Source organism: Elephas maximus, chromosome 7 (assembly GCF_024166365.1).
Source record: "Elephas maximus indicus isolate mEleMax1 chromosome 7, mEleMax1 primary haplotype, whole genome shotgun sequence".
In the NCBI taxonomy this organism is placed as follows: domain Eukaryota; kingdom Metazoa; phylum Chordata; class Mammalia; order Proboscidea; family Elephantidae; genus Elephas; species Elephas maximus.
In genome coordinates this window covers 31,875,092-31,895,782 of record NC_064825.1, presented here as the reverse complement: position 1 = coordinate 31,895,782, position 20,691 = coordinate 31,875,092, and the positions used below count along the sequence as shown (strand labels likewise).

The 20,691-nt window shown below is 37.1% G+C and overlaps 1 protein-coding gene across 1 annotated transcript in view; it reads left to right on the top strand.

The window, feature by feature from the left end:
• The window catches only part of LOC126078777 (Putative N-acetylated-alpha-linked acidic dipeptidase), a 67,462-nt gene that overhangs the window by 766 nt on the left and 46,005 nt on the right, over positions 1-20,691 (top strand). Inside the window, exons 2-4 of the mRNA XM_049889564.1 lie at positions 2,016-2,121; positions 10,623-10,809; positions 13,937-14,038. Of these exons, the coding sequence (XP_049745521.1) occupies positions 2,016-2,121; positions 10,623-10,809; positions 13,937-14,038 (395 nt within the window). The remainder of the gene's footprint in view (positions 1-2,015; positions 2,122-10,622; positions 10,810-13,936; positions 14,039-20,691) is intronic.

Genomic DNA, 20,691 nt, shown 5'->3' with positions numbered 1-20,691 from the left:
CTTTGCAAGAAGTAGGTACTTTTTAAAGCAAGCGGCAGATATTTGGGGCAGATGAACCAGGTCGTCCAGGGAGCTTTGCTCAAAGCGGCACGATCTTGCTCAGGATCTTTATGGAACCATGGGCTTGGGGCTTCTTCACGTGTGCGATAGAGTTCACGGCCGTGCTGTACAGGGGACTTTTTCTCTCTGCGTTCTTTCAGCCTGGGAGCAAAAAGGCACATCTGAAAACTGGGTTAATGTTTCTTTGACCCCAGATTTTCTAGAGAGCTCTGAAAAGGATCTTTACCAGAGTTAACCCAACTCTCCAAGAAAACCAGGGCAACGCAGACAAGCTCACACTTTTACTTTGTACTTTTGACTCTACCTTCTCTCAGTCGCCTTGAATAAGTTACCAAATTTCTCTAAACCTCAGTTTCCCTTTCTTTTTGATGAGGGTCGTTTATCTGAAATTTATTGGGAATAGCAATGAAATAAAATGTAAACCTCCTAGCACAGTGCTGGGGTGCAGGCACTTTATTCTTTCTTGGTGGGAAAACTCCTAAATGGACTTTTATGCACAGGATCAGGTTAAGGTATTGCCAGGCACTTTACTCTTGCTCTGGATTCTGTTTTACGCCCAAGTGGAACTGTATTTTCTTTAGCTCTGTTTATTTCAGTATGTATATGTGCGTTTATGTATGTATGTGATCATTTGATTCAATGACTAGGAAGTTCCAGGAGAGCTAGCTGGGTGCTGAATTTGGTAACCATTTTATCCCCTGATCATATCATTTCTCTGCACAAACTCTGTAATGGTGTCCCATCTCCCTCAGTTTAAACACCAAAGTCTTTACAGTGGCCAAAGGCTCTGTGTGATCTGGCCATTCATTGCCTCTGGTCTCCTCTGTAAGCTGGACTCCTTGCAGAGATGTTGGGTGAATTGTAGTGTCACTGTAGTTTTCTGACTCGGAATTTCTCAAGCCTACTTCAGCTGGAGCTGGAGGCCTGGTGGCACAGCAGTTAAGCGCTCGGCTGCTAACCGAATGGTCTGTGGTTTGAACCCACCATCTGCTACACAGGAGAAAGATTTAGCATTCTGCTCACATAAAGATTTACAGCCTTGGAAACCCTATGGGGGCAGTTCTACTGTCCTGTAGGGTAATGAAATCAACTAAATGGTAACAGGTTTTTTTTTTTTTTTGGGGGGGGGGTACTTCAACTGCAAAAAAACCTCAGCACATTTTGTTTTAGTTTCAGAGCCAGAGCAAATGCGAAGTCTGAGCTTCTTTCAACTTTTTGAAATAATTTATGTACTTGAGATGTATTCGTAATTCATTCATTATAAACATTTATTCAGTGCCTATTCTTGGCAAGCAGAGGAGCAGTCACTGAGGACAAAACCTTCATGGAGAAAGAAGGCAGATCTCTTTTTTGCCTTAACTTTCTACAGATCATGTTTTATCCTCATAAATAGAAACATTAACGCCATATTTAAGTTCAGTGCTGATTTCATCATAAAACATTTCTTAGGGAGAATAGCAGCAACACCTATCTCTGAAATTGGATAAAAAGATATTTTAATTATATTATAATTTAAAAATCAGTTTGCATGTACTTTTTTAAAATTTATTTTTGTTATTGTTGAGAATATACGCAGCAGAACATACACCAATTCAAGAATTTCTCCATGTATAATTCAGTGACATTGATTACATTCTGTAAGTTGTGCAACCATTCTCACTCTCCTTTTCACAATTGTCCTTTCCCCATTAACATAAACTCACTGTCCCTTAGATTTCCTACCTAATGTTTTGAGTTCTGTTATCCATTTGATGCTATATAGACAGTTCTTAAAAGAGTGCGTGTTCTTTTTTTAATGGAAAGTAGGCAAGAGAAATTATACTTCAGAAAAATCTCAGTTAACGCCAGAGATAATTGATATTTTGTATTTCACATCGGGCAGATGCAACAATAAGGAAAAGTAGGATCTGCCTATGAGCTTGTATCTCATTGCTCTATTTGTGTGCATTTCACAGGGTGGTTTATAAAATCCTCCAGTGAATCAATCATTGTTCCACAACAAAGTGTGAAGAAGGTATTTTTGGATGAATTAAAAGCTGAGAACATCAAGAAGTTCTTATAGTAAGTATATACTTGAAAGTTGATGTGGACAATTTGTTGGGAAAAATTCTGTTTAGAAGTTTTTTTTTTTTTTTTTTTTGAATTGTGCTTTCAGTGAAAGTTTCCAGCTCAAGTTAGTTTCTCATACCAAAAATTTATACACACCTTGTTATGTGACCCTAGTTGCACTCCCTGTAATGTGACAGCACACACCTTTCCACCCAGGATTTCCCATGTCCATTCAACCAGCTCCTGTCCCGTTCTGCCTTCTCATCTTGCCTCCAGAGAACAGCTGCCCATTTAGTCTCATGTATCTTCACGGGTGTCCTTTTATGTCTTATAGTTGAGTCTAATCTTTGTCTAAAGAGTTGGCTTTGAGGATGGTTTTAGTTCTGGGTTAACAGAGAGTCCAGGGGCCATGTCTTCCGGGGTTCCTCCAGTCTTAGTCAGACCATTAAGTCTGGTCTTTTTACTAGAGTTGAGTTCTGCACCCCGCTTTTCTCCTGCGCCGTCAGGGATTTTCTGTTGTGTTCACTGTCAGGGCAGTCACTGGTGGTAGCTGGGCACCATCTAGTTCTTCTGGTCTCAGACCGATGGAGTCTCTGGTTTATGTGACCCTTTCTGTCTCTTGGGCGAGTATTTTCCTTGTGTCTTTGGTGTTCTCCATTCTCCTTTGCTCCAGGTGGGTTGGGAACAATTGATGCATCTTAGATGGCCGCTCACTAGCTTTTAAGACCCCAGACGCCACTCAGCAAAGTGAAATGTGGAACGCTTTCTTAATAAACTTTGTTATACCAAGTGACCTAGATATTCCCTGAACCCATGGTCCCCAGGCCCCTGCCCCTGCTACTCTGTCCTTCGAAGTGTTTGGTTGTATTCAGGAAACTTCTTAGCTTTTGGTTTTGTCCAGCTGAGCTGACTTCCCCTGTATTGTGCATTGTCCTTCCCTTCACCTAAGATAATTCCTGTCTATTTATCTAGTTAGTGAATTTCCCTCTTCCTTCCTCCCCACCCTTGTAACCATCAAAGAATGTTTTCTTCTGTGTTTAAACATTTTCTTGAATTCTTGTAATAGCAGTCTCATACATATTTGTCTTTTTGCAACTGAATAATTTCACTCAGCATAATGCCTCCCAGATTCACCCATATTATGTTTCACAGATTCATCATTGTTCTTTATCATTGCCTAGTATTCTATTTTGTGAATACACCATGATTTGTTTATCCATTTGTAAATTGATGGGCACCTAGGTTGTTTCTGCTTTTTTGCTATTATGAACAGTGCCGCAGTGAACATGGGTGTGCATATATCTATTCCTGTAAGGGCTCTTATTCCTCTAGGATATATTCCAAGGAGTGTAATTGCTGGATCATATGGTACTTCCAATTCTAGCATTTTAAAGAAGCACCAAATCAATTTCCAAAGAGGTTGTACCATTTTGCATTCCCACCACAGCAGTGTATAAGTATTCCAGTCTCTCCACAAACTCTCCAACATTTATTATTTTCTGGTTTTTGGATTAATGCTAGCCTTGTTGGAGTGAGATGGTATCTCATTGTAGCTTTGATTTGCATTTCTCTAATGGTTAATGATAGTGAGCATTTCCTCATGTATTTGTTAGCCACCTGAATGCCTTATTTGGTGAACTACCTGTTTACATCCTTTGCCCATTTTTTAATTGGATTATTTGTTTTTTTGTTGTTGAAGTTTTGAAGTATCTTGTAGATTTTAGAGATTAGACCCTGATCAGATATATCGTAGCCAAAATTATTTTCTCAGCCTGTAGGTTGTCTTTTAGTCTTTTGGTGAAGTATTTTGATGAGCATAATTGTTAGATATTTAGGAGCTCCCAGTTATCTAGTTTCTCTTCTGGTGTTTGTGTATTGTTAGTAATGTTTCGTACTCTGTTTATGCCATGTATTAGGGCTCCTAGCATTTTCCCTATTTTTTCTTCCATTATTTTTATCTTTTTAGATTTTATATTTAGGTCTTTGATCTATTTTGGTTTAGTTTTTGTTCATGGTGTGAGGTATGGGTCTTGCTTCATTTTTTTGTAGATGGATATCCGGTTATGCCAGCATCATTTGTTAAAGAGACTGTCTTTTCCCCATTCAACACACTTTGAGCCTTTGTCAAATATCAGCTGCTTGTAGGTGGATGAATTTATGTCTGGATTCTCAATTCTGTTCCATTGGTCTATGTATCTGTTGTTGAACCAGTACCAGGCTCTTTTGACTATGCTCTAAAATCAGGTAGTGTGAGGCCTCCCACTTTGTTCTTCTCCTTCAGTAATGCTTTACTTATCTGGGGCCTCTTCCCTTTCCATATGAAGTTGGTGATTTGTTTCTCCATCTCATTAAAAAATGCCATTGGAATTTGGTTAGGGATTGCATTGTATTTATAGGTCACTTTGGGTTGACAATTTCTTTGTTCCACTTAATTTTCTGTGCTGAGTCATTTTTCTTTTTGTGTTTTCTTTTCATTCTTTCCATTGCTGTTGATTTTGTATTTGCTGATTCTTTATGTTTTTCATGTTTTTTATTTTGATGTGTAGGACTGTTAGTTTCTTTTGTGGTTACCTTAATATTTACCCCTATTTTTCTACGTTTAAACCAATCTTTTATTTCTTTATATCGCCTTGACTGCCTCTCCATATGAAAGATCTGTGACTACATTTTTAAGTCTCTCTTTTTTGTTTTAATGTTGTCATCTTTTGCATATTGATATCTGTTTCCCTATTTTCAGTGTTTTAGCTTTGATTTCTTTGTGATTTCCCTATCTGGGCTTATATCTGTTTGTTCTCTCCTGTGTGCTAGTCTGGAGATGTTATCTGATGTTATTGATTTTCTAACTGGAGGACTCCTTTTAGCATTTCTTGTAATTTTGGTTTGGTTTTACAAATTACTTAAAGTTCTGTTTATCTGGAAAAGCCCTAATTTCCCAATATTTGAGAGACAGTTTTGCTGGATATACAGTTCTTGGCTGGCAATTTCTTTCCTTCAAGTCTTTATATGTGTCATCCCATTGCCTTCTTGCCTGTGTGGTTTTTGCTAAGTAGCCTGAGCTTAGTCTTATTGTCTCTTCTTTGTAGATGACTTTTTGTTTATTTCTAGTGGCTCTTAAAATTCTCTATCTTTGGTTTTGGCAAGTTTGATTATAATATGTCTTGGTGACTTTCTTTTGGGATCTAACTTGTGTGGGATTCGATAAGCATCTTGGATAGTTATTTTCTCATCTTTTGCAATACCAGGGAAGTTTTCCGCCAGCAAATCTTCAGTAATTCTCTCTGTATTTTTTGTTATTCCCCCTCTTATGGTACTCCGATCACTCATAGGTTATAACTCTTGATAGAGTCCCACATAATTCTTAGGGTTTCTTCATTTTTTAAAAATTCTTTTACCTGATTTTTCCTCAGATAAGTTGGCATCAAGTGCTTTATCTTCAGTCTCACTAATTCAGACTTCCATTGCCTCAATTCTGCTCCTATGACTTTCTGTTGAGTGTCTAATTCTGTCTGACAATTTTATTGTTAATCTTTTGGATTTCTGTTTGCTACCTCTCTATGGATTCTTGCAGTCTGTTAATTTGTCATTGCGCTTTTGTATAACCTTCTTAAGTTCCTCTATTTCTTTGTCTGTGTGTTTCTTGGCTTGTTCTGCATTTTGCCGGATCTCTTGAAGAGCCCTGTGTATTAATCCTTTGAATTCTATCTCTAGTAGTTCCAGGAAATTATCTTCCTCCAGGAGGTTTCTTGATTCTTTGTGTTGGGTACTTGCTGAAGCCATCATGGCCTACTTCTTTATGTGATTTGATATTGACTCTTGTCTCCAAGCTATCAATAAGTTATTATATGTATTTATTTTATGTTTGCTCACTATGTCATAGCTTCTAGTTTTGTTTTGATATGCCCAAATAGGCTGGTTGTGTGGGCTAGTTAGATTATTGGTGCCTTTGAAGCTGTCACATTCTGTCACTGCATGATTGGAGCTGTTACTAGATATGTGAGCCCAGAAGTCCATTTATTTTTCTCGTATGTGTCTAGGTAGTTGGTGGCCAAGTATATGGTTCAGGCTTTCAGCTATCATCCTAGACAGGCAGGGGTGATTAGAATAGGCATAGGTGTCTGGCTGCAGTAGGAGATCATGCACTGAGTAAGACATGGGGCTGATGGCTACCCCTGAGTGTCTGGAAGAAAAGCATGTCCCTGCTCCCCAGAGCATGTAGGTGGGTGGGTTTTGCAGCTGGACTATGGGGACCAATGCTGTTGGCTGTAAGGACTGGGAGGTACCACTTATTCTTGGACCCATGCTGTGCATGGTTAGGTGGCGTGGATGAAGCCACCAGTCCTCAGGATCCTGATGTGGGTAGATGAGGACCCTGCTTAATGGGCAGAGTGGTGTCACATGTCACGAATCTACCACATCACCTTATAGCTGATACATTTTAAAATAGGCTTCAGGTATATACCCTGTTGTACTGTGCTAATGAGAGCTTACTCTGTTGAAATGGGCTCACACAGGCCTATGCTGAGGTGGAATGCATTCAAAGTCCATGGCCCCCTTATGCCTGTGCCTAGGCAAAAATGCCTGTAACTTCACTGAGTTCCCAGCTTAAGGGAGCTGGCAGATTATATTTTCCTATTTGGAAACCCTGGTGCTGTAGTGGTTCAGTGCTACAGCTGCTAACCAAAAGATCAGCAGTTCGAACCCAACAGGTGCTACTTGGAAACTCTGTGGGGCAGTTCTGTTCTGTCCTATAGGTTCACTATGAGTTGGAATCGAATCGAAGGCAACAGGTTTGGTTTTTTTTTTTTTTGTTGTTGTTGATTTGTTCTGTCTCCAAAGCCAGTAGAATGGCTTTAGGGGTGGGCGACAGATACTTCTGACCCAGGGGATGCAGCAATTGCTGAAGCTGGCCTGGGAGCTGGTTTAGAGCAGGGAGTGGGAAGGTAAATGGGAAAGCAGCTCTTCCCAAAGGGGGTGTTTTTTAATCTGTGCAGTAAGTTAGATGCATGTACTTACCTTTTGCTGATTGAGCACCACTTCTTGCTGGTTCTGGAGGCTTGAGCAGACTCTCTGCCACTTAATTTCTCCAGATGTGGAAAACTCATCCTAAGCTCGCCTACTTGCCTCTCTGCACACGTCAGCCAATGCTGCCTGCAGGGTGCCAATTTCCACCAGCTCAGGTCTGGCAACTCCTCACTGCTTCTGAACCATCTCTCCCTCCCTCTGCTGTTCAGTCCAATTTCTCAAGTTTGCCTTTGATGTTCAGGACTCCTAGACAGTCATATATAATCGATTCACTTGTTTTTTTTTTGGGTCTTTGTTGAAAGAGGGACCACAGGAAGCATCTTACTACTCTGCCATGTTGACCCCACCTCCTGTTTAGAAGTTTTGATTCAAAATTTCAAGTATCAGTAGCTAACCTTTTTTAGTTTCTATCTCTCAGGGATCTTATTGTATCACATTTTACATAGTGAGGAATATGCTTTCAACTGAACTTCACTTTTATAGACGTTTTAGAACAGAAGTCAGCAAACTTTTTCTGGAAAGGGCCAAGCTTTGTGGGCCAGTTGGTAGTCACAGCTACTCAGCTCTGCTGTTGTAGCACAAAAGAAGTCATAGAAAGTACATAACTGAATAAGTGTGACTGTTCCAATAAAACGTTGTTTACGGGCACTGAAATTTGAATGGTTTATAATTCATGTGTCACAAAAAAGTATTCTTTGATTTTTTATAATTTTATATAAAAGGATAATATACAAACTCACATGTATATATGACTTTATTAATTATAGTAGAATTAAAGTTATTAATAAAAATTTGGTAGGATACCTCCTGGTGTATCGGAAGAGCTCTCTCAAGTGAGAGACCCTGAAGCGTAAGCTTCTTTACCTTTGTGGAAACCCCGCCTCTGCCTCTTGCACTTATTCCACTATACCAGTACCAGTATCAGTTGCAGTCCAGCCAATTCTGACTCATGGTGACTCCATGTATATTAGAGTAGAACTGTTCCATAGGGTTTTCAATGGTTGATTTTTTCAGAAGTAGATCACCAGTTCTTTCTTCTGAGGTGCCTCTGGGTGGACTTGAACCTCTAACCTTTCAGTTAATGACCAAAACACATTAACCGCTTGCACCACTCAGACACTCCTATTCCACTGTAGTTATGTATAATAGGTATAATAAAAAATAGAGGTCCAGGAGACGTAGTCTTCACTCCCAGACAGAGCTTCTTCCCTGATTTCTTCTTCCTTTCCCAACCTGTGACATGGACTAACCAACAAAGAAAAAAAAATGAATGCCTTCCTTTACTTTTCTTTCTGGACTCTTGAGCAAAACCTAGCAGCCAGGTTCTTGTTTATTCTCCATGACCCTCTATAAGTTTCTCTTATTACTTAGAACTCAAGGGTGTTCACCATTAACACACTTACACACAAAGAGATTAAGAGCACCCCCACTCATCCCAAGGATGCCAAAATCTCTAGAAGCTTCTTGGAGTCTCCAGATTTGCAACTTGTCATTTATACATCAGAGAGCTTCCAATCTATATGTGCCATATGTACCATGAACTGGGGCAGATCATCCAATAGGCAAGGTAAGCATGGTGCTTACCTTGCTTATCAGATCATATGTAGTGAATGATTTCACATTTTTTCACCACAAAGATTCCGCTTGTAGCTATGACTGGCATCTGTCCCTCCCAACCCCACAGTCCCTTCCAACAGAATCAGAGCCTGTTTTCAAATTTACAGTTCCCGACAGGGGTGGATTACCGAGTAAGCAAGGTAAACACGGGTTTACTTGTGCTTACTAATATGTAGTGAACGATTTCAAAGATGAGGTGAAGCCCATGTGAAATTGCACACTACAGATTAGTAAATAAACACAACTTAGCCTGTGCTTACCTTACTGACTGGGTAATCCACCCCTGCCCATGGATCAGAAGCCTCCAGCTTTCCTTCTTCTCCCACTTTATGATCCTTTGTTCTGCTCTTAAAGGTCCCCACTACCTATGTGAATTATCTACCTCTGATTGTAGGTTCAGGGGGTTAAGTAGGGGCTGCCTTTTCAGTCAGTATTGGGGGTACAGGCATATCTCATGTTTTCTTTTATGTTCTGTAAACACCTGGTAGAATTCTCAGACCTGTTTACTGTTTGCATCTCTTTAGAGGGCCTTTCCTTCTTCCCTCACGTCCTGGAAGATGAAATTATTTTAGAAGAGCTTTTAGATGGAGTGCCTCAGAATATCAATGGTCTGCATTTGCATACTAGTTCCACCTTTTACTTTAAGTCATGTAACTCCTGTAAGCATAGTCTTGTCATTTGTAAACCAGATGTAATGTATTAAAACAGGAATACCAGTAGCTTCCTCATAACTTTGCTTTATAAATGAAATGAGATAATATTATGTAACAGGCTTCAAATGATACTTGGATTATATTTAAACTTTTCAAGCTAGAAAGGTATATATAAGTAATATTTTTGAATATACAAAACAGTCACTGTTTTGGATAATTTCTAAATTATTATTATTACTGTTTTTTAATGAAATTTGGTATTCTACAGTATGAGCAAAAATTATTTGTGACACACTTTCCAGCTGATTAGAACAACACCAACAACAAAAAATTCAGAACTGCCGTTTAATGTCAGTTATCTCAATGAGCCTCAAATCTTTGTGAAGTAGTGAGGTAGTGATATTCTCCCTATGTACAGGTAAAGAACTCAAGACATGATAGCCAAATTTTGGCCAGGTACAGAATAGCATCTTTGTTAAAGATATTTCCCGTTACAATAGTTCTCTTCATTAATTTTTAATGTACTATAGCGCATGATTGATGGAGTGTGAGAAATTCAGTCTGAGCTTGTGACCGTATGTTTAGATTATTCCTTAATGAGGACAATTTCTAAATGGTTGGTAATTGGTTTCAAATATGCCTATAACTTTCAGTGTTTGAAAGTAAATTTAATTCTCAGTAGTTCTTAGCATGTCTCAGCTTGGCCTTTCGGAAGAAAATATTTTTTATTTCCCAAATACATTTTACACAAGCAAAGAAATGGAAAGAATATGATACTTTTTTCATCTACTGTATGGAGCCTGCCCACAGGACTACAAATACAAACCAAAAAAGAAAACCAAACCCATTGCCTTTGAGTCAATTCTGACTCATAGCAACCCCATAGGACAGAGTAGAACTGACCCATAGGGTTTACAAGGAGTGGCTGGTGGATTTGAACTGCCGACCTTTTGGTTAGCAGCTAAGCTCTTAATAACTGTGTCATCAAGGACTCTATAAATATCAGTTTGTCCAGTTTTTCTTTTGAATAAGTACAAATTAGAGCACGAACATTTCAAAACAGGCTTTGAAAATCTATTTGATGCAAAAATACCATTACATTCCTTTTTTACCTTATCACTTTTCAAAATATTTTTTAATGTAAATCTGCCTTATTTTGTTGTTGATTTAGGATAAAGACTAAGCATTGATTTCTAACCACTTTTAATTTTCGTTCACCAGTAATTTTACACAGATACCACATTTAGCAGGAACAGAACAAAACTTTCAGCTTGCAAAGCAAATTCAATCCCAGTGGAAAGAGTTTGGACTGGATTCTGTTGAGTTAGCCCATTACGATGTCCTGTTGTCCTACCCCAATGAGACTCATCCCAACTACATCTCAATAATTGATGAAGATGGAAATGAGGTAAAAAAAAAAAAAAAGGATAAAAGAAAGCTTCTACCTAATATCTATTATTTTCGAATACTTTCTGTGAAAGACTATCTTATCCCATCTGCAAATATTGATAGAAATCAGCATTACTGAAACTTGTTAGTGATATTTTTAATATCTCTTACCAACTTTAACTACTTTCTAATACAATCATGGCTCGTTTAACGTCCATGATATGTTCTGTAAAATAGGACGTTATGTGATCTGCACGTTGTGCAAACACAATATTGTATTTGAACAATTCCTGTGCTACAAACGTACAACCTTTAGTTATGAACTGACCCGCATAAAGCCTATTATATTAAAAAATTTGAGGTACATATAATGATTCGTAATAACAGATGGGTGATAATTTGTGACACGCATCAAAACATTATTATTATTACTGTATTGTCATGTTAAAGATGTTTTAGTGTATTTGGATGTGTTTCTTTAATGTTCTTTTATGCATAGAAAGGTACGGTATATACTGAGACAAACATTTGATTAACTAACGTTAAATACGAACCGTACCTAACCGTTCTAACTTACCTATAACCTCATGGGACCACAGATATATGTGTGGTTGGTCATTGCTGGAATGGATGTTACGTGGTTCATGACTGTAATTGAATTTAATACAATGTTGGATTCTGAGAAGTAAGTGCTTGATGGCAGTTACTATTTTGCATTTTGAGTGTTGCACACCAGTGTTAATCCCATCAAATACAATATATTAGTGAGCTTTGAAGCAACTAAAATAAGACCAGATACCTCTTTGATAGGTTCAGATTATGAAGACATTGCATAGAGTTGAAGTTGCTAGAAAATTCAGAGACTCAGTGAATAGTTTGAGTCAGCAGATTTTCACTGGTGCTCAATGATAGTGTCTGTGATGTGATTATGTGCTCAGCTCTGTTCCAAGAACTTGTGTATGGGCACTTGGAAAGAAAGATGATTTGGAGAAGGGCTTGTGGGGGAGGTCTATAGAATGATACCTATTCAAAAGAATTTACCATCTTATTTTCAAATTAAAGTAGACACTTGAAAAAGAGAAGATAGTTCAAGTGATTAAGATATTTCTTTTCATAGGATTTCATACATTCATCCCTATTTAGCAGAGGGATTTTTTTTTTTAAAGCTACCATATCTAGAATAGCTCCTGAATAGCTCTTTTCATTACATAAAAAAAAAAAAAAAATTTTTTTCCATCATTACATAACATAAAAAAAAAACTGGGCCTTCTAAATTATATATGGCTTCAAATACGTCCAGCATAGTCAGTGAACTGAAAGCTTCATGTGATTTCAGTATATACATATATTTTTTTAATTTCAAAATATGATAATATGTCCATCTCTCTTAGAGATTATCGGTCTCTTAAATGATTAATATGTTTTGCAGTCAATGATATAATTGTTGATAAATTTTCTAATATCATTTCTAATTTTCCAAATTACTGTTTTAAATTATAGTAGTTAACAGCTTAACTTCAAAAAGTATGATTAAATATGTTTCAAAATAAAAAAAGTATTTTAAAAAAGTATATGAGGAATGCCAGTATAGAGCATATGGCCCCAAAACATTTTTTAAATAAATGGTGGCATATCTGTATAATTAAACACTATAGGATTTTAAAAACATGTTTGGGGAAACCATTTAATGATATAAAAAATATATGTATATTTAAATCTCAGTTTTGACCCATCAAATTTAAGAATTATCTATGTACGAGGAAAGTAGAAAACCTACGTTTCTCCTCTCCTTTCCTTCTCACCTCCCAATTGCAACCATACTACTTCTTTTATTATTTTGTTATGCATTTTTACTGTTAAAGCATTTATGTAATTCATAAAGCTTGACACTTAATATGAAATATATCATATATAAGTTTCATTTTGGAGAGTCTGCCTAGTGGTCTTAGCCACCTAAAACTTCTTAAATTTTTAAAACTATATCATTATTTGATTTTTATTTTATCCAAGTTACTTCTACACATAAAGAATCCCTTAGTTTTCTAAAGTGCCTCCCTTCTTTATTTCCCCCTTCCCAGAAGCAATCACTGTTCAGCTTTTAGTTGATACTTCAATATTTACCTCTATTTAAATAATAATGTGTTTCTAGTGCTTTTTTTTTTTTCTTTTCACATTTAGGCATTGCCTGTTGACATTATGATGATTTAGCTCTACTTCTTCCTGTACCCTGACCACAAGGTCCTTGGGTGGTACAAATGATTTGAGCTCGACTGCTAACCTAAAGGTTGGCAGTTTGAACCCACCCAGTGACACCATGGAAGAAAGGCCTGGCTAGCTACTTCCATAAATATTACAGCCAAGAAAACCCTATGGAGCAGTTGTATTCTGTAACACACGGGGCTGCTATGAGTTGGAATCAACTCAAAGGCAGCGTGTAGTTTAATTATTGTGACTATTCACAGCCATGTAATAAACTGTGATTTGTTTTGCTCTTCTGCACAATATATTTTCCCCTGGAGTCAATAATTCTTTTTCTTTTTCTCAGTTGTTTAATTTTGTATTACAAACTTTGCAAGTTTAATTTACTTTCTGTTGGCTTTTTTCAGTTTAACCCCCAGAACTCCAACTCATTTCTCGACCACAAAATAGGTAAAAATCTACAATTTGAAAACACCATACTGTGCTCTTTTGCTCCTAAGAGGGCATAAGAAAATATAATTTGGGTAATTCTGATATGGCATTTTTATTAGCTTGGTCTCCCTAACTAGACTGTAGCATTTTAAGGACAGAGCTGTAATGTATTCGTTTCACGAACTCCTCACAGCTCCTACCACCGTGCTGATTATCTGATATGTATTCTCAAAATGGAAACCCTGGTGGCGTAGTGGGTACGTGCTACAGCTGCTAACCAAAGGGTTGGCAGTTCAAATCCGCCAGGCGCTCCTTGGACACTCTGTGGGGCTGTTTTACGCTGTCCTATAGGGTTGCTATGAGTCGGAATCGACTCGACAGCAATGGGTTTGGTTTAAGTACTGAAGGATAGACTAACCTTGTAGTGACAGAAGAGATAATATGTATTTTTCCTTGTTTGTAGTTTAATCAGGCCTTAATTGATTTATTTTTGATTCTTTTTTTTTTTCCTCTAGCTTTTCAACACATCATTATTTGAGCCACCTCCTCCCAGGTATGAAAATATTTCAGAGGTTGTGCCACCTTTCAGTGCTTTCTCTGCACAAGGAATGCCAGAGGTAAAACTAAACTAAACTGAAATGAAGTGAAAACAACAACAGAACCTCCCTCTATATGTGCAGATAATAGTTAAAGGGTTGTAAGGCGATTTTTGACATAATCCAAATTTACTCTTTTTCCACATTTGATGTCTTACATTAAGACTAACTTAGAAACATTGCTTTTACTTTAAAAAAAATCTTCCCAGTGGTTACAATCTCTGTTAGTTGCTGCATTTCTCTGGTTTTATTTACTTATTTTTTCTTCAATGCATATCATTTAGATAAGAAACTAGAATTTCTTAGTAAGAAAATGGAGATTGATTTTTTTGTAGCTTTTTTTTTTAAGATAAAATTTACTACAACAAAGTACACAAATTCCATGTTAACATTTAATGGCTTTTGACAAATGCATATACCTGTGTGATCTAAATCCTTATCAATGTATAGAATATAACCATCGCTTATGCTTCTTGCCAGTCATTCTCACACCACCACCACCCCCGCCTCCCGCTGCCGAGGCAATCATTCTTCTGAGAAACCCAAAAACCCACTGCCATCGAGCCGATATAGTTTTGCCCATTCTAAGAAATTCATAGAAATGGAATTATATAGCATATAATTTTTTGTGTCTGGCTTCTTTAACCAAGCATAATGTCTGTGAGATTCACATGTTCTAGCACTTATTAGGGGTTTATTCCTTTTTATTGCTGACTAACTTCCATTGAATGAATACACTACACATTTTACTACAATTGTAAAACACTGATTAATTTTTCCAAAGAGTTTGAATAAGGGTGTTGTTGCCAATTTCAAATAAAAACCAGAAATGTCCATGCCAGAAAATTTTATGTGGTTTACTCAGTGAAACAGCGTGGATGCCTACTGCTTGAAATTTAACAATCAAGCCCCAGATTCCTCCCCAGGACTTTGTTTCTGGTGAAAAAATTAAATTCGAAAAGGCTGAATGGTAATTTATTATTATCTTTTTTAAAGTCCTCTTTCATAATACACTATTCCACATTAACTCTATTTGATTTTGTATGTGTTGAGTTTGAAATGCTTGGAATATATTCACAAGGAGTTGCTACTAGAAAATTGGGCATTTAAGACTGTTAATAGAGAGATAAGGATTTAACTGTCACTGTAACATCCTAAGTAAAATATTTGCACTTAAAATTGAATTGATATTTGGCAAATCCATCTTCATCAAATAGAATTTATTGCAAGGACATAAGATGGTTTGATATTAAAAAACCAACCCACTGCGGTCGAGTCAATTTCGACTCATAGCGACCTTGATTAGGGAAGGCCATATATTTATGAGATAAGATAAAAACATATTTTAATGGTTTTCAAATGTATATGCTTTATCAACTCACTACAAATTTTAAAAAATCTCACAGAGTTAAAATATTTTCTAATTCTATGAAATTTACTTCAGATGAAGAGTCAACATCATACTTAATGGTATAATATTAGAAGAATTTTAATAAAATAAGAAGGCATTCTTACTATATTAGGCATATAATAAAAATATTTTCAGTCATCATAATTATTTAATAATTTTTTGATGTTTTGGCCAGTGAAATGACACATGAAATAGAAATAAGGGGTATAATAACTGGAAATCAAGAGACAATATACTTTAGACCTCAGACATACTGAGGTCACTTAATCGTATTCCTCAGGGTAAGCCACACTAGCATCGTGCATGGCTCCATGTAAAGTCCCTCTTTCATTTTATTTTCATCTCGTATCTCTATTCCCAATCCCATTCCCCTCCCCACTATACTCACTCTGATATAGGTATGTCCTTAGATATATATGCATTCTTGAAAATACATGGCTTTGTTTTATGCTCGAGGTAGTATTACACTTTAGGTCTTACTTGATTTCTTACTATTTTCAGTCAATTGTCTTTTAAAAATCCATACATGTTGCTTTTTGTCAGGATAGTCATTACTTTTCCTGTTGCATATTATTTCATCTTCTGTGCATACCAAATGTAACATATGTATTCTGTTAGTGATGGACTCACAGTTTGACAGGTTGTAGCTAAATGCTCATTACAATAAACATTGTTTGAGTGAGTATGTGCATAGATGTCCCCATATGGCCCTGCAAGGGTTTCTCTGTGGACAATAACCAAAGCGTGGGATTACTGGGATTTAGAGCATACTTAACTTCACAAAGTCCAGCCTGTTTCAGTTTATTCGCCCGCTGACCATGTATGACTATCTGTCTTTCTTCGCATCTTCGTCAGCACTTGAAGTTATATGGCTTTAAACTTTTGCCATCTAATTGGTTTACTGTTGTTTTAATTCTCATTTCTCTGATTGTAAGTAGAGGTTGATCATCTCTAAACATATGTCCTGTTTTGGCTTTTTGCTTTGTGAAATAATTAATTACATTCTTGTTTTTCTCCCTGTTGAATTTCTTTCTTTCTTTTTTTTTCTTGTTAACTTGTAGGCATTTCTAAAATATTTTAGCTATTAATCCAGTATTGGCTTTAAATATTCCAAATGTCTTCTCATTTGTCACCTATTTGCTAACTTTATCTATGTTGCCCTGTATTGAAAATAGACCTAGTAATTTCTCCTTTTTCATTATCTAGGGTGATTTGTCTGTATATCCAAAAATATCAAAAAAAAAAAAACTAATAGAATCTTCATTAAAAGAATAGCATTAAAATTACTAGATGGGAGTTAAATCTATATGGATAAATGATATATGATAGCAGAAAATTTAAAAATAGCTGTAAGATATAAAAACACACTTAAAATATCTTAATGTGAAACGAATGTGAACTAGGTGAAGAACACTGAGATCTACTGAGAAGTGAAAAGATTATGTGTAAAGAAACATCAAGTGAAAGACAGAACGTTGTAATTAGAAAATTACAAATCCAGTTTGTAGGTTTACTGCGTAACCAATTATGTCCCCAAAGAATGTTTGGACTTTGATAGAATTACAGCCGTAGAGATCATAAATCTTATTTCTTCCAAGTAGAATTAAACTCTTCCAGGTGAATGGGAGGAGAGATGAAGCATATGATTTTGTATGGGCTTACTCTTTGTGTTCAAATATCAGATGAGTTTGTTGTCTGCTGTAAGATTAAAGTGTGCTTCACTGGATCACCTGTAACCCATCCAATGTTTTAAAATATGCATGTTTGTATGTGTGTTTAAAATATTTCCCTATCAGTGAATCTATGTTTGAAGTCTCTGGAGCTTAAAATACTGGGCTCTACTTTAGGCCATTTGAATTTAGTAAACTGACAATGTCTATAATATATGGTCTATCAGTTTTCAGTTTAAAGCTGCATCATAATCATCTGGGGTGGGGCTTGTAAAACATAGATTCTGAGACCCACCTCCTGAGTCTCAGCAGGTTTGGCTGGACCCTGAGAATATGCATTTCTTGACAAGGTCCTAAAACCAAAAAAACCAAACCCAGTGCCGTCGAGTCGATTCCGACTCATAGCGACCCTATAAGACAGAGTAGAACTGCCCCATAGAGTTTCCAAGGAGTGCCTGGTGGATTTGAACTGCCAACCTCTTGGTTAGCAGCCGTAGCACTTAACCACTACACCACCAGGGTTTCCAACAAGGTCCTACCCAACAAGGTCCTAGGTGATGCTAATTCTGCTATCAAGGACCATGCTTTGAGAATCCCTGCTCTTGTCTTTCATTTCTTTGTCTATTAACAAGGGCAGGAAGATAGGAGCTTGAAAGAAACAAGGAAAATTTTAGGTTAACAGTGCAAGATTGTATTTATTCCCAGTTATAGAACAATGGTACAGTGTAAACTACAGAAGAAGGTCATTGTCTGAAAACAAAGCTTTTTTCTAACTAACAGTGACAACTTGCTTTTGAGAAGTGCTGAGAGGACAGATTTATCACACTTGTTTTATTTTCAGAGTATACTGTCATTTTTTGAACTAATAACTTTTCCAATTCCTTCTCCATTGTAATTTGTTTTGTCAGGATTGCTACTTTATCAAAATACAGCCACAATTTAGAGACATTTAAAGAAATCGTCTCCACAAAAGATGGTAATATTAACTACGGGTAAATTTCAAGTAAAACTCTTATATGAAAAATAATTTACTGAAACTAAATTGACTGATGACTCTGTAGCCACAATTAAAATCAAGTAAGAGTGAGCACCAGAGATGGCTAACAATTATTAATCAGACATATAGTGCTATCATTAATGAAGTATTAACACTGCATCAGTTGTAGAAATTGTTGTTGTTGCTGTTGTTAGGTGCCATCAAGTTGGTTCCAACTCATAGCAACCCTACATACAACAGAATGAAACACCTCCTGGTCCTGAGCCATCGTCACAATTGTTGCTTTGCTTGAGCTGATGGTTCCAACCACTGTGTCAATCCATTTCGTTGAGGGTCTTCCTCTTTTTCGCTTACCCTCTACCTTGCCAAGCATGATGCCATTCTTCAGACACTGCTGTCTCCTGATAACATGTCCAAAGTGCATGAGACAAAATCTCACCATCCTCATTTCCAAGGAGCAATCTGGCTGTATTTCTTCCAAGATAGACTTGCTCGTTCTTCTGACAGTCCACTGGGTATTCAGTATTCTTTGCCAACACCATAATTCAAAGGCATCAATTCTTCTTCAGTCTTCCTTATTCATCATCCAGCTTTCACATGCATGTTAGGTGATCGAAAATATTGTGGCTTCACTCAGGCAATATCTTAGTCATCAAAGTGTTCTTTTCAACAATTTAGATCTTCAACAAATACTTGTCAAATGAATCCTAGAATCAGCTTGATTAATAAGTCCATTTTCATATCAATTGTAAATTTGATGTACACATGCTATGAAAAATGTAGTCAAAGAGGAAAACAGTAAGTCAATAAAATTATAGAACATTGGAAATTATCTGAGACTGAAGGCTTAACCTAGGGTGGCCTGAACCCCTTGAAACTGCATGCAGCTGTGTGTGTGTGTGTGTACGTTTATACGCGTTTTTCTGAGGAACACTTCTATAGCTTGATAGCCACTACCTAGGGGACAGACGGCACCTCTCTGTCAGTTTGTCCTACTGTGGTGACTTGCACATTGGTATAATGCTGCAAGGTGTGCTCCTGTTATTTCAAACACTAGTGGAGGTACTCATGGTGGGCAGGTTTTAGTGGAGCTTCCAGACTAAGTCAGACTACAGTAGCAATCTACTTTTGAAAATTAGCCAATGAAAGCTTTATGGATAGCAATATAGCCACAACAAAGGGCTCAAACATGTCAAAGATCATGAAGATGGAGCAGGATTGGGCAGGGTTTTGTTCTGTTATACATAAGATCGTCATGAGTTGGAACAGGCTCACAGCAACTAACAACAATGGACAAATATGAACAGAACTGATTCCTATTCCTCTAATTCATCTAATTGCCATCTTGATTTAAGTTAATTCCTTCTGTGAATATCTTATCTGAGGCCTATGCCCCTCTAACCCTGTTGTGTCCTCTTGCTTCTTCCCTCTCTCAAAGATGTGAAACACATCTATAGACTGGGAAAAAAAATTTGGCCATGACATGTCTGACAAGGGTCTAATCTCTAAAATCTACAAAATACTTCAACACCTTAATAACAAAAAGACAAATAATCCAGTTAAAAAACTGGCGAGGATATATGAACAGACACTTCACCGAAGAAGACATTCAGGTGGCCAACAGACACATGAGGAAATCTTGTGATTATTAGCCATTAGAGAAATGCAAACCAAAACTACAATGAGATGCCATCTCACCCCAACATTACTGGCAAAAAAAAAGAGAGAGAGAGAGAGAAAATAACAAGCATTGGAGAGGTTGTGAGGAAATTGGAACGCTTATGCACAGCTGGTGGGAATGTGAAATGGTCCAACTACTATGGAAATCAATATGGCACGTCCTTAAAAACTAGAAGTAGAAATACCAAGTGATCCAGCAATCCCACTCCTAGGAATATATCCTAAAGAAATAAGAGTCATCACACATAGACATATGCATACGCATGTTCATTGTAGCATTATTCACACTAGCAAAAAGAATGGAGATAACCTAAGTGCCCATCAACAGGTGAACGGATAAACAAATTGTGGTACATACACACAATGGAATACTACACAACCATAAAGGACAATGATGAATCTGTAAAACGTCTCACAACATGGATGAATCTGGAGGGCATTATGCTAAGTGAAATAAGTCAATCAGAAAAGGACAAATACTGTATGAGACCACTATTACAAAAAAAAGAAAAGGTTTATACCAGAAAGAAACAATCTTTGATGGGTATGAGGGAGAGAAGGGCTGGGGAGAGGAAATCATTAACTAGATGGTAAATAAGTGTTAAATTTGGTGAAGGGAAAAACAGTGCACAATACAGGGGAAGTTAGCACAACTTGACAAAGGCAAAGTCATAGAAGCTTCACAGATACATAAGAACACCCTGAGGGACTGAGTTACCGGGGCTGAGGGCTGGGGATCATGGTCATGAGGTCATCTGGTCAATTGGCATAACAAAGTCCATTAAAAAAGTTCTACATCCTACTTTGGTGAGTAACGTCTGGGGTCTTCAAAGCTTGTGAGTGGCCATCTAAAATACATCTACTGGTCCTATCCTATCTGGAGCAAAGAAGGGTGAAGAAAACCAAAGACACAAGG